Below are 14,314 nucleotides of genomic sequence, written 5' to 3' on the forward strand. Positions count from 1 at the left end.
TGATGAATATCTCTATCATATATTTGTTGAGTGTTTCGGATGTTTGTCAATGAAATGTCCACGTATGTCGGCTGTTCGTTTATTTCTAGTCCTCCCGCCCTCTCTGCTTGAGGTGCACGAGCTTCACGTGCGTCCTCATCGCCGTGCGCTGCGCGAACCGCCGGCCGCAGTCCTCGCACGGGTAGGGCTTCTCCCCCGTGTGGGTCCGCACGTGGTTCACTAGGGTCGACCTCGCCCGGAACAGTTTGCCGCACGCGTGACAGATGTGCGACGGCGGGGGGCGAAGTCCCCGGTGCACGGAGCGCGCGTGCTTGTGTAGAGAGGCGCGCGTCGCCAGCGAAGCGCCGCACTCCTCGCAGCGGTGTGGCCGCGAGCCCTCGTGTTGCACGCGCGTGTGTGTCGCCAGCAGTGTCGACGTGTCGAAGCGTTTCGGGCACAGAGAGCACGCGAACCTGAACATCACAATAACACACTAGCGACATCTCTTGACAGCTGTGAGTCAACTGTTGCTATATACATATATTCAATTCCTTTTTCAATCGAGAACAAAGAAAGCATGTATCATAAACATAGCTCGCCAAGTGATTCGGTTTTATTGATATCTCTGCTCCTGTTTACATTTTATTTTATTTTTTTATAAAACTACTGAGAAATTTCAGCATTACAACTGTTTTACAACAAAAATACACTAAAAATATTCCTAAATCACATATATATATAACGTTTGTATGTTCTTGATTGAAACAGAACGTGATGTAGCTGTGACTGTGACATAGCAACAGTTGACATGAGACCGCCAACAGATGTCGCTATATATAAAATTAATTCTAATCATCATAACGGGATTAAAACATCTAGAAGCGTCTTTAACATCTATGTAGCGAGAGTTAATTCCTTCATATAGTTATCAGCTACGTTCTGATATTCACTGTATCAACTCACTTGAGGCTCTTCTTGTCTTTGTGTTTCGTCGTCCTTTTCAAGTGTTGGCGGAGGGTGTGAGCTGACTTGAACCTGGAAATAGTATTCGTGGGACGGAATTAACGTATTTTTTGATAAAATTATAAATATTTCTCATTGGTCGTTATATATTTGTGTGATTTTGAGAATTTTTGCAAACTAAACAAGGAAGAAGTGTATTCGTGCTAGTAACGGTGCACATTAGTGCCAAGTCAGCGCTGTTTGTCTTATATGTAGAGTGAAAGACTTCTTTCAATTTAACAGGAAACACTCAAAACTTCTTGCGCTTTTTATTCCCAACGACATGAAAACGGTGCCAGGGACATTTCCCCGGGATATTTTGAGGGATTTTTACGTCCATAAACCCCCTGCCCTCACCTGACGTCACACTCCACACAGTAGAACTCCTTGTGGTCGCTGTGTTTGACCAGGTGGTGCCTGATCTGGTTCCTCGTGCGGAACTTCTTGCCGCACTCCGGACACTCGTAGTTCTTGATGCCCTGGTGAATGCTGCACACGCGTACAGATATGAGACACGGAGCCGTTACTTAAGGTATCGGCTGTATATCAGAATTATATGAATATAGTAATAGGTAGCGTCTTAGTGACTGAGTTGGTCTTAATATTAGTAAATGTATGTTTACACTAGTGTGTGTGTGTCTGTGCGTGTGTGTGTACTCACAGCATGTGCTCGGCGAGGGAGTCGTTGTTGACGAAGCTCTTGCCGCACTCCCTGCAGACGGCTCTGGAGCCCGAGTGATGGTTCCTCATGTGACCGCGGTGAGTCTTATCATTACTGATATAACATAACCAAATAAAATTTCAGAATTATATATATACAGCGCCATCTATCGTGTTTTTCACGTTATGTCATTATATATACCGTATAGGTTCAATAAAATCAGCTCAGTAGATTTCGATTTAAATTTCAACGTCCACCCACACAAACACAAACTAGCTGCTATGTATAATACTCACTTCGATACTTTCCCGCATATGTGACAAGTGTAGACCGAGAGCACCCCCTCGTGTTGAGATCTTAAAACAATATTAACATTGAACATTACAATTGTTGTCGGTCTCTCGGACTATAACTACTTTACACATTAAAATCACTTCTGAATAGTAGGTAGTTATAAATTTATGACATTTCTCAGCTCAGACAGTTCTTAACGGACATCACAAAAGAAGATTTTATTAATAATATTATTATTAAAATATCCTGGAAGCAATTCTGGTATGCATAAACAATGCACTCAAAATGATAACGGATTTGAGAGAAAAATTTACTAAATAACTTTACAAATAAACAAGTAAATTTAAATATATTTTTCATAGAGAACATCAATCATATATATATAATTGTGTGTGTGTGTGTGTGTGTGTGTGTGTGTGTGTGTGTGTGTGTGTGTGTGTGTGCGTGTGTGTGTGCGTGTGTGTGTATATGTGTGTGTGTGTCATACCTGTAATGATTAACTATAGCCAGCCTGTCCGTCATCCGTCTCCCGCACTGCACACACTCATACCTCAGTGTGTGAGTGAGACCGTGGACAGATGCCGAGTACGGTGTGGGTAGATACATACTGCACACTTCGCACTTGTAACTGCCACGAGCCTGGAACACACGGTATAGACTCAGACTTGGACTCAGACTGGTGGTACCACTGGTATAGATATGTGAGTGAAGCCAGAGGATGATCAATGTATGTACAATACTTGTTATATATATATATATATATATATGACAATATACCGGGCTGTGTTTGAACATGTGGTTCTTGAGCTTCTCTTCATAGTTGAAACCTTTGAAGCAGAGGTGGCATTGGAACGGGAACTTCAGTGTGGCCTCGTTCTCCGCCTAAGAGATGATAGTAATATATAGCCAAAGTAAAAGGTTAAAGGTCAGGACGTATTCATAAAATAGTTGATATTCTAACATGCTACAGATTTATATAAACATGACCATATATATTAATATAGGCATGACCAAATATTTTTATACAGATATGACCACACAGATTTATATAAACATGACCATACACATTAATATAGGCATGACCAAATATATAAATATATAAATGACCGTATATATGTGTACAGACATACTCATGACTCACCTGTCTCTGCCTCAGCTGTTCAGCCGGGTCCAGTGTGATGACTCGTATCTTGTTCTCATCTATGTCTATAGTTCTGCGAAGGTTTCTTTTCTTTGGTGTTTTAGCCTCCTGTGTGTCGCTCCTGATGGCAAACATGGGTTAATGTTAATTAAATTACTATAAAACTAATAACTACCAATATTTTCTGTGACTCACTCCAGCTCATTCTCTGTCTTTATGTTATCTGTGACTCTTGTCTTAACTTTCTTTTTCGTTTTCTTAGTCTTTTCTTTCTTCTCTTGATTAGATTCTGTCATGAAGCCGTCTAGTGCCAGGTCTTTCAATTTATTTTCTCTGTAATTAAACGTGGAATTCAATAGAATAGAATAGAAAAGAATAAAATATTTATAATGGTTGCATCTTATATGTATGTTTGCCCTTACCGTATCTCCTGTAGTGGCACATCATCTTCCGTCTCCAGTTTGAGAGGAATCTCTTCATCCAGGAAGTGAGTATCGTCCGAGGGCGGCATGAAGTGGATTTTCTCATGCTAGAATTGTATTAAGACACCAATTGTGAGACTATCCAGGTTAAATGAGATACATTATAGATAAGTCCCATCGAAATCAGCACAGCCGTTTGAGATCAACCGAACAAAGAGACAGACGAAAATGTAAAAAAAAAACTTTGTCTATTATATTTACCGCGTTTAAATGTACTTGCATGAGCTTTGACTACAAGAGCATATTAATATTACAGACAGACAGTATTCCACGTATGTATATATATATATATACATATATATACATATATATTTACTTCCAAAACTTTATGATATCCCGTTTTTGTCTTGACATTGTCTATGACCAGGGTGGCCGAGCTGCTCAGTTGCGGGTTGGCGTACTTAGTCAATTCCGGATCCTGGCCGTCTATGGGGAACTGAAAATTTTAATTAATACCAATACTTCAAACTTGTCGGATACATAGGAGTTTTAAAAAATGTTGTAAGTGCTCTGGTCTCCATATATATAGCACTATTACTTAACTTATAGATGCAAAACTTCGTAAGGATTATTTGTTTTGTAACTCATGATAAAGAAACTGTGCACAGATTTTGATCAAACTTTGAAATTATTTAGTTTGGAATTTCGAATAACTCACGAAGATAAAGTATATAATGTAGCTACAGTCCGTGTAGTTACGGGAACACTTCATAGCAGTTGTATTTTATGAAGTAACGTGACACAGGCGATAGATGGCGCTGACTGTTGGTTCACACATATACATATATATATATATATGTATATATATATTAAACATATTCTTTGTTTCCCTCGGAACCGAAGCCCAAAGCCGACACAGGCAACAATAACAACGAAAGCTACTATGTATATATACTTACCGGAGCACATCTACTATGATAGTTGTAAAGTGTGAGATGGGCTTTAAGCACTTTCTGCTTGAATCGTACACTTTTCAGCAGAAGACAACTGCACTCCCAGCAGAGCCACTGAGGGAGGCCATCGGAATCTGACACCTGGAGGTAACAAACCGTATATAATCCAACCTTTGTATATTCACTAATACCAGCTAACCATCCATCCATGAACGGAGTTATTAGATATTAATTAGTTAGAGCTGGGACGGTGGAGGTGAGCATTTAACACGCGGTATATAGGGGACCTTTAAACCTACACCTGGATCGCAAGTCCCAGGCACTGTTGAAGCTCCTCTCAATGCGATGCTATGGACCCGGCACCCGCACGGTGAAGTCATAGGATGCTAAGAAGTTTCGTCTCATAAAATATATAATAATTTTGTTGCTGCACTTAGTGAGAATGAGCTCACCGACATGAATAGTAATTACAAAATTACTATCTATAAGAGTGTGAGCAGCTGGTTAAAAGCCAGCGGTAACAGCGGCTCACCTGCGGTAGAAACACCTAAGATTGTATTTTATAGCCATGATATAAGTTGAAGGTTGATTTTGACATATCCACTTTAGTTGAAGTATGTCGGAATATACCATGGCTTATGGCTGAACTTTCTTAAGCAAACATGGTTTTAGTCAACCATTGATTGATCGATTGATTGAGAAATATTTATAAATGCAACACATACTCAAATTTCCTTTATCATTATCTATCTAAATCCACAGCCCAGAACATATGGGTGTATAGATTTTCTTCATATAACAAATACAGTGAAAAAATATTAAATTATTTACAGGACTATTGTCTTTAGTAGAATTAAAAATTACTTGTGAGCTTCATTGTGGCTCGATTTAATTATTATCGTGTTTGTATAAAGTTATTTGTAATGTTAAGAGGAATATTGAGTTCACAGAACCTTATTCCTCACAAGTGGGGGTCACTTGTGACAAAGTTGAAAAGATCTTACTATAATTTTCAACAGTAATTGCTTATGAAGGCCACCTAATGTGGAAAAGTATATCACACTCATCAATTAATCACACTGTAATGTCATATATAAAATATTAGACGTGTTTTCGGTTAAGTTACTGTAATTATTTAATTTCTAAAGTATTAAATAAGCTATGAATTATAATCTATTCACTGAGAAAGATGCAAAACATAAGTCATGTTAAGATTGAAATTAAAATGTACTCAACAATTATGCGACGTGGTGGATGCGTCTGAGCCGTGAGTTTTTTAAAATGGTTTATAAAAAACATCTGAACGGCACTTTAATATATAAACGCGATCATTTTAAGCTGCTCATATGTGATTTCCAGAGCATTAACACTTTTGTTTCATAGAAAATGGTTCAAAAATTTGAATATCTTACTATTATATCAGCCAGTTCAACGAAAAGTTCACGGTAATTCTCAATTTTCACAACCCGTCGGTCGCTCGAGAGACAACAGCGGCATATCGTCTTAGGCGAGTCCAACTCCGGTTTATATTCGATCTCAACTAAGTTATGATGAGTTTCCATCTTCACCAATTATATATATAATTGCAAAAAATAAAATTAATACATTAAACTACATGATAATCGATTGTAAACAATATATAAAGAATATGGCGTGTTGACAAGCGTGGGTCTGACAGTGACTAGCTAGTAACGAGTTCCAAACGCTAATATCCTATCTAAAGCTAGGTTTACACTGCTAGTAATGGTTTTAACTTTTTTGCAAACAAAGAATATTAAGAAAATAAATGTTGACTCTCTTCTAATAAATTAGTTATGTTGGTTGATTCTTTTCAGTAATACATTCAAGAAAATTTAAATCTTTTTAGTTTAAAAGCTTATGGGTCCGCCGCCTCCCTTACACCAAATAGATTTCGAAATGATAATTGGAATAGCTTTCACCATCGGCCTGGGACTGCTCAATACATATTTCACAGTATTATTAAATTCGATTCGAATCGATAAATTTTTTATGCCACTAAAATGTCGTTTCCGTGATAAATATTATAATTTTTTATTTAGAACTTTAATTTTTTTTATTATGCTCAGCACAAACAGGGACTAAACTTATACATCTGTTAATGTTTATTAAGGAATTTTCTTTAATACAAATAAAACAAAAATTTAATTAAAAAAATATTTTAATTAAATTATTTCTTATTATTTATAAATCGTAAGTAGGTCTTCCAAGTAATTATTTTGTGTGTTCCGATACTAGAAAATATATAGGCGGTGGAGCCAACAGGAATACCGGCATATCTGTAAAGGACACCACAGATTCCAAATAAATATAGATAAAAAAGTATTTATATACTGTTCATATTAATATCGGTAGCCAGACATTGTACTGTTTATGATTATTAATTCTTAATAAGACGAATCTTCATAATTGTACCTGATTTCTTTAAATTTTCCATTGAACTGCTCGGGTCGGCCTCAGTGCTACTGAAATTATATATACATTACTAACATAATTATAAAACACTGAACATATATAATATAATAATAGTTAATAACCTTTGCCCATCCAAGCTGACGTTGTTCAAAGATTTTGATAGTGAATTATGTACGGAACACTTTAAATCAGCCAGAGAGCTGGTCTCCCGTAACCTCGACACCAGAGTCTGGTGGAGTAAGTTTTGACAGCTGCAAGAACACTTCATCGCCTCTCTTGGCATATTCATCTGACATTTCACTTCAGTGTTGCCATTATTCGATGCTAATGTCATATTTTTGGGTGTCCTATTGATATTCGGGTCCGATGTACATTTTTCACCTCCCAATCTGTTTCTATTCATCATAGATAGATGGTACTGTCCTCTACGGCTGGTGGTTGGTGATATTTTTGGTGAACGTGATGGGGATCGAGATGTGATTTGTGATTTGTTACCAGTATGTTTTATATCGTATTCTTTTGCTATTGCTTCGAAAACCTGCGAAATTTGAGAAAGATATTTTTATTACCGAAACTTTATTATTCAAAAAAATATTAATTCATTTTAGGTAAAAGCTATTATACTGAAGCCTTCTGACAACACTGAGCCGTATCAATAGTATACCACTAGTCCCAAATGTAAATCCAACTCACACAAAAATACATATTTTAATTATAAAGGAATGCCTCTTTATATAGCTCATTTTAATAAACACACTTTACATAGGCGAAATTTATAAAGAAAACACAATAATATAATAAATAGAATGTTTTAAGTATAAATTTAAATATATAATTTAACTTATTGCTGGTCAAGGTGCTACAATATTTTAGTTTCCATTAAAATCTTATTAAAAAAAATATTTGGATTGTTTTATATAGGACCCTTAAAAAAAATTATACGGAGAATACACAGGTGTTACGTACGCGCTACATATTATAAAATAAATGAACATCGCCGGGGCAACATCGTTGTATGGATAAAATATCATATAACGAGTGACGCCGCTGACTCCGCGGAACCAATACCAAGCCGTGTGAACCAGAAGATTCCTGATACCACACAAGCTATGGAATGGCATTGCTATCCTAACATCGGGCCAATCATGTAGTCTTAGGTATAGGTTATAAGTTTTAATATGTAATTTTTATTATAATATACATATAAGTATGTTTCGTAGTTTTCCTGGAACCTCCGGTTGCCACCTTATATAATTCAGGCAAATATATTATTAATTTGGTTTATTGCATTATGTATTGTTAATACCTGCTGAGCGACTAAGTTCCTGGAATAAGGCGAGTCTTTAGGCGGTAGTATCTCTCGGCACAGAGCGCATCTTTCCAATCTGCTCCAACAGCCTGGAATAAATAACATTATTCATATGGCAACACTTATAGGAGGTTTCCACATACATAAACATTTGCTAAACTAACTATCATTACGAAATTATATATGTACACATATATTTCGTTTATTTAATAGAATATTTATTTATTTATAAATGAACATCGCCGGGGATACACGATTGTATGTATAAAATATCAAAGAGCTGACTCCGCGGATACACCTGGACATGTGAACCAGGAGATTCCTGATACTACAAGGAGTGTGACGTCATCGCTATCCTGACATCGCGACAGACGTGCAGTCTCAGGTACAGGATGTGAGGTTTAATATGTAACTCTTATTGTAATATACGTATAAGAAAGTTTCCTACTATTGTTACAACCTCTGCCAACGTCAACACACCCTGTATAACTCACGAACTTAATTAATAATAAAAATATATGAACTTAAAAACACAATATACAAAAATATTAACAAACAAGTGCGTTGTGGTTCTTAGAAACGTTGATAAAAATGGTCCTTATTTTGGATCACATACATTTAACTGACATAAATTCGTATTCTTACAAATTTAGTGAGTTATATCAGTTATTTTTTTGAGAGCTGCGTACGAAAGAAGTCGCTATCAATAAACATCCTATCCTTCAACAGGAGGAATAGTTATCATAGCTTTGATTCAGTTGTACACATTGGGCTACTTAAATGCTCAATCTCACCGTCGCAGTACAGGTGCGTGCGGCGACAGCTGAGGGCGGCGGCCGCGGTCGCCCCACACACGGCACAGGACAGAGAACGGAGCACCCCACCCAGGGCGCGCCGGGGACGGTCAGAGCCAGCGCCTCCCCCGGACCACAGCAACTACATCAGGACTATTAGCTGTAGTACGTATTTAGCAACACGTGGACCTTCACAATATTCTTGGATGGAAACATCACTCTCAACAAGCCTTGGTATTGTATCAGTTTAAAATAAAATGCTAGAAGATGAACCTTCGCTATTTTTTGGGCACGTTGAGTGAAGGACTATTTTTTTGTTGACCATGGGTCCTGTTTTCCTCCAAAATTGAAATTGGTGGTCCGCTTTAAATATTTTTTTAATAAAACTACCCCATATAACCGAGCTATCGAACAAAAAACTTCGACGCGATTGGTCATTCAGTTGCCGGGAACATCTCCGTGGATGACTGACCTGATACAAATACAAATGAACAGACTGACTGGTACAAGTCTGACTCTGTAGGTAGAAGATAATTAACATGTGACGTGCTTGTGTTGCCAATCAATTATTTGCGGAACATGAGTCGTAGCTACACCTCTGAGTAGATAGACTTGATCATGAATGTCAATCAATGTTATTCGAGATGTTAAAATCTGTGCGTAATACCTTGAAGATCTGCACTATTATATTATGATAACTATTAGCTTCTCCGCATTTGGTTCGACGTTGCAAACCTCTTGGTGCGAGAGCTGAACGCAATAATAGACAAGAATTGGATAAAAATTGTCGAGAAGATCGGAAGTATGGATAGCATTTCAGTAACTTCCCAAAGTTTACTATAAATATAAGAATTTTGCCTGGTTTAACTGAATTCGTATAGCATCTAATGACGTTAGAAGCTCACAAACCTCTGGATCATCATCAGGGTCCACTCCACAGCTCCACAAAACAAGAGACACCTCCCGACTCTCGCCGTCTCCACGGATGATACCAGCAACCTTGCTGATCTTAAACAGCCGATAATTTTATAACACTATACGTTAAGCAACTAAATAAAGGCCTTTATTATCATTTTTACGATACGTGAAACACAAAGGAAACACATATTCAGTTTTTCGTATAAGATTAACTTTATGCCTGATAATTTACTGACTAAATCTGTCAAGCCGTTTGAGATATTTTTGGAAATAACAAACAGACAAACTAAGAAGAAATTTATAGGAAGTTATCATTTGATAATATTAATCTTAACTGGGATATAGATTTGACTCATGATTGTATTACAAATTTAACGAAAATTCTCATCACTTCATGGGTTCACCGTGCATGTGCCGGGTCCATCGAGTTGCGGGGAGAGGAGCTTCAGAGGACCCAGAGGACCCAGGTGAAGGTTTAAGGGGCCACAAAGCCATAAAGGGTTTAAGGGTTTAACCACATTTGAAACTAACAATAGAACATTTAATATTTTGTATAAATTAAATTGTAATGTTACCGGTAGTCCAAGAAGGTCGTTACCGTCGGCCTGTAAGAGACAGTCGCCGGTTCGAAGCCCGGCCAAAGCAGCTCTGGACTCAGGAGTGACGTCACGGATCTATGGCAAACCAGTGTAAACCGGTTATAAAAGACGACTTATGAAATTAGATCTAGGAGTACATTGATGACATTATAATAAATAATTAATAGTTTATATATATAGAACTTCGAAGTAATTTAAAATATAAATTTTAAAATTATACTAGTGCAAAACAAATTTACAATAGTACTGGCAACACAGAAAAAATAATGTCAAGGAGCTTAAAAAAAACTAAACTAACTGTCAAACTAACAGATAAGTATTGTAAGTAAAGCTGTTTAACCTAATCATATATACATTGAATTCAATTTTATTTCTTTAATTTGAACAAAAATTTTATTTGTTTTAGAAATACATAATATAACGCACTTTTTTATATTAAAATATAACTGACCCACGGATACGGATCCCAAAGTGTGCGCGTTAATTTGAAGCCAAGACCCTCTCCTTCATCCTCTGGCAGATTTAACTGAAAATATAATTATATTTATATATATTATAAACAAAATATATATATTTAAATTCAAGTTCAAATATAATATGTAGTATTATTAATTCTTATATCTCTATTTTGGATATTTCTAATTTATTTTATAATAATATCAAAGTTTCCATTATCTGTGGTTAAAAAATTATGCACAGATAATAAAAATAAACAAATAATTATTGATTACTGGGCGCAAAAATAAGTGAAGGCAAACTTATTATAAAAATAAGTGAAGGCAAACTTATTATTAAAAATGATTAAACTAATTTCTTATCTGTATACTTTACAATTTTTATGACTACATTGAAAAACTTCTGCCTGTCATCAGTTTTGAAACCAATATGTTTATAATTTAAAATAATATCTATATTATTGTTAAATAATATTAAAGGCGTCAAAATTTTATTGTTATATACAATAATTATTACCAAAACCATTCGTACGCCAGCTGACGACTCCTCCATTTCTTTGTTTTCTGATGACGCCATCTTGAAATATTATGAAAATTATAATAAATTTGACAGAATAAAATATTAAATGACTGTAACAGATAGTTGAATTAATTTCTAAAGTTGATTAACGAGAGCATCGTCATAATTGTATTATAATAAAATTTACATTTATTTACAATTTACTTATAGTAAAAATAGCGATTGACTTATATTAGGTAAAGAAAATATAACAGAATTAAATATTTAACACCAGCTTCTATGTTAATGAAGGTTTAGCCAAAAATAGGAGCATTTTATACACACTTAGTAAGACATTTGATTTAAACTGAACACGGATAGTTTAAAAGTATCTTCGATTCCTAAATACGTGAACGTTATTGAGAGACGTATTTACAACCTTCGATAAGTTAAAATAAGCTTTCGTTGTGACCTCGTCTTAAGGTTTGATCAAACACTCATAATATAAACATACATTTAGCATTCCTTTCTAAACATACGAACACCATTACCACATATTTACTTATTATATATTACCTTTTAAATGTCTGACACATATTTAGTTATAACTATGCGAAATTCAAATCTTATATAAAAGAGATTGAAAAATTTAATATTCCTTACTACAAGTTTATATCTACTTATAATCACGTTAAAATAATATGATACGATTCATGAATGAAAAACTATTAACTCTCCGTATGCAGTGTGAAGATTTATACTCGGAGTAGGCAATTAAGCGTAAAGAATGCGCTGAGCTTGTAAAGGCAAAAAATTATATACGTAAATATTCTCAATAAAAACATAATTTACTATATGTATATTATGAGTAATATACTTTTACACGACTTCCAAAAAATTTGACGCTCATTCTTTTGAATTGTATAAAATCCATTTTTAGATTATTATTCTTGTTTTTTAATACTATTTTGTCATAAAAAAACACAAGATTTTCTCGACTTCACGTTTACCCAAAAATACATTTTAAGTACCTATACATTTGAAAACGGAACGATCAACTAAAATTCGATTTTTATTTTATTTTTTGTCACAATTTAATTATTTACAATTAAAGTTATATCAAAATCGGTTTAGCAATAAATAATATTTTTGGTTTATTTAATTTATAAACTCACCTTACAACTTGAACTTAACTTCTCTTCAATAATATTTATAACACACTGCCGATTCGATCGTAAAAACCGCTAGTGGTGTATGTCAGTGTCTTGTTTTATCGATAATGTTACATGATATACTTATGGTTCGAATCCCTGTGACGGAATGATTTAATTATTTTTAAAGATATAAATATTAATAAATATATTAATGTCAAAGTTTTTTTTTACATATCATTCACAAATTCCGTGACCCGTCTGTCGCATGTCGCATAACAGCACTAGGAAATCTGGGGTAAGGTGAAATTTTGACTGTTTTGAGCTGATCGTATGACATTTATATTTATATATTTTTTTTTACTCATCCGTATATTTCAACGGTATTTAAAAAACAAATATTTTCAAAAATATAAAAAAATGATTCACAATACCACTCAATATAATTGCAATAAATGATTTGACATATAAAGATATAAGTAATCGTGAGAAGAGTCGATAAAAAAAAATCGATAAGCTACAATCGACCGCACCCATCCCTAGTGACCGTCCTCGATTCAATGCCAATGTGTCGAAAGATACCTCTCACGTAGTATTGGTAAAGTTTATTTGATACTAATGCATATTGAAAATTAGTTTAAAATTATATATATACATAAATATATATATATAAAGAAGTTAAAGCTAGGATAATTGCCAGGAAGAAGAAGAACGAAGTTACAAAGAATTTTTTAATTAATCTTAATCGCATTATAACGATTATAACTTCAATAAAACCTCCTTATAACTAAATAGTTCAATCACATGCAGATATTACCTTAATTGAATTAAACGAGCAAACATTCATATATATAATAACAATACGGACAGATAATACAATATTATTTCAATTTAAGGCTTAAGTGTTAACCGTCGTCTGAAACTTAATTCACCGACATAAATAATGATATTAAAAAAATTATGAATAAATCTGTTTTAAAATAACTTATATATAAATTATATTATTCAAGAAAATTAAGAAAGCTTAAAGTTTTTGATCGCAACACTCGTTCAAAAAAAATATAGAGTTCTTTATCGTAGCGTTGTCAGAAATCTATGCAAGGGATTGTATCATCTTAGGTAGTTAATGAAAAATCAGTAACCTATATGAAGAGACGCAACCTCTCATCATTCCATGGATTCACCGTGCGGGTGCCGGGTTCATCGAGTGCAGGGAGAGGAGCTTCAACACTCAACAGTGCTTGGGACTTGCGACCCAGGTGTAGATTTAAGGGGCCCCTATTTAACGCGCGTTAAACGCTCGCCTCCACCGTCCAAGATTCTCCCTCTACATCACCAAATTTGAAACGAACCTGCTAGGGCTGCCTTCGAAACATATTCCAAGAATGAACTGATGTTAGCTCTGGACAGGCCCAAATCTTTTACTAGGTTGTAGAGAGATACAGCTGTTATATCTCTCGCTCCTGCTTCTATCGGATACAAATTTACAACAAACCCATTCTTAGTGAGTTCGTTTGTGAGCCTGTAATACTTGTTGGCCTTGATAGCATGGTCTTTGGGGACGTTGGTATCTTAATGAACCGTAAGCTCTAGCACAACGCGCTTTAAAATTCGCGTATACAATAAGCACAAATTGTTGTATATTTTGTTATGTAATTCGCGAATAGTTATGAACGCAAATCTGTTAACGCTCCGTATGTACTG

The 14,314-nt window shown here is 35.1% G+C and overlaps 2 protein-coding genes across 4 annotated transcripts; both read right to left on the reverse strand.

Moving 5' to 3' along the window:
• Window positions 1-63: 63 nt before the first annotated feature.
• LOC116778448 (zinc finger protein 572-like) lies at window positions 64-6,135 on the reverse strand. Its single transcript, XM_061525717.1, has 13 exons — window positions 5,865-6,135; window positions 4,459-4,593; window positions 3,876-3,995; window positions 3,500-3,606; window positions 3,273-3,410; window positions 3,078-3,198; window positions 2,714-2,818; window positions 2,424-2,575; window positions 1,939-1,998; window positions 1,643-1,756; window positions 1,339-1,470; window positions 943-1,014; window positions 64-452 (listed from the first exon to the last, which is right to left on the reverse strand). The coding sequence occupies exons 1-13, from the start codon at window positions 6,012-6,014 to the stop codon at window positions 86-88; spliced, it is 1,773 nt and encodes a 590-aa protein (XP_061381701.1). The 5' UTR covers window positions 6,015-6,135; the 3' UTR covers window positions 64-85.
• Window positions 6,136-6,613: 478 nt separating this feature from the next.
• Window positions 6,614-13,890, reverse strand: LOC116778455 (uncharacterized). 3 transcript variants are annotated; one of them, XM_061525721.1, is made up of 10 exons: window positions 13,753-13,890; window positions 11,478-11,537; window positions 10,957-11,031; window positions 10,482-10,580; window positions 9,898-9,996; window positions 8,989-9,130; window positions 8,192-8,283; window positions 7,008-7,423; window positions 6,886-6,935; window positions 6,614-6,749 (listed from the first exon to the last, which is right to left on the reverse strand). In XM_061525721.1, exons 2-10 carry the CDS (start codon window positions 11,535-11,537, stop codon window positions 6,685-6,687), a joined length of 1,098 nt encoding a protein of 365 aa, XP_061381705.1. In that variant the 5' UTR covers window positions 13,753-13,890; the 3' UTR covers window positions 6,614-6,684. The 3 variants fall into 3 exon arrangements, with proteins under 3 accessions (XP_061381705.1, XP_061381706.1, XP_061381704.1); XM_061525722.1 differs by lacking the exon at window positions 13,753-13,890 and adding an exon at window positions 12,635-12,730 and having other exon boundaries at window positions 6,886-6,932; XM_061525720.1 differs by lacking the exon at window positions 13,753-13,890 and adding an exon at window positions 12,635-12,729.
• Window positions 13,891-14,314: the final 424 nt, after the last annotated feature.

This window comes from Danaus plexippus, chromosome 31, assembly GCF_018135715.1.
Source record: "Danaus plexippus chromosome 31, MEX_DaPlex, whole genome shotgun sequence".
NCBI classification, from domain to species: Eukaryota; Metazoa; Arthropoda; class Insecta; order Lepidoptera; family Nymphalidae; genus Danaus; species Danaus plexippus.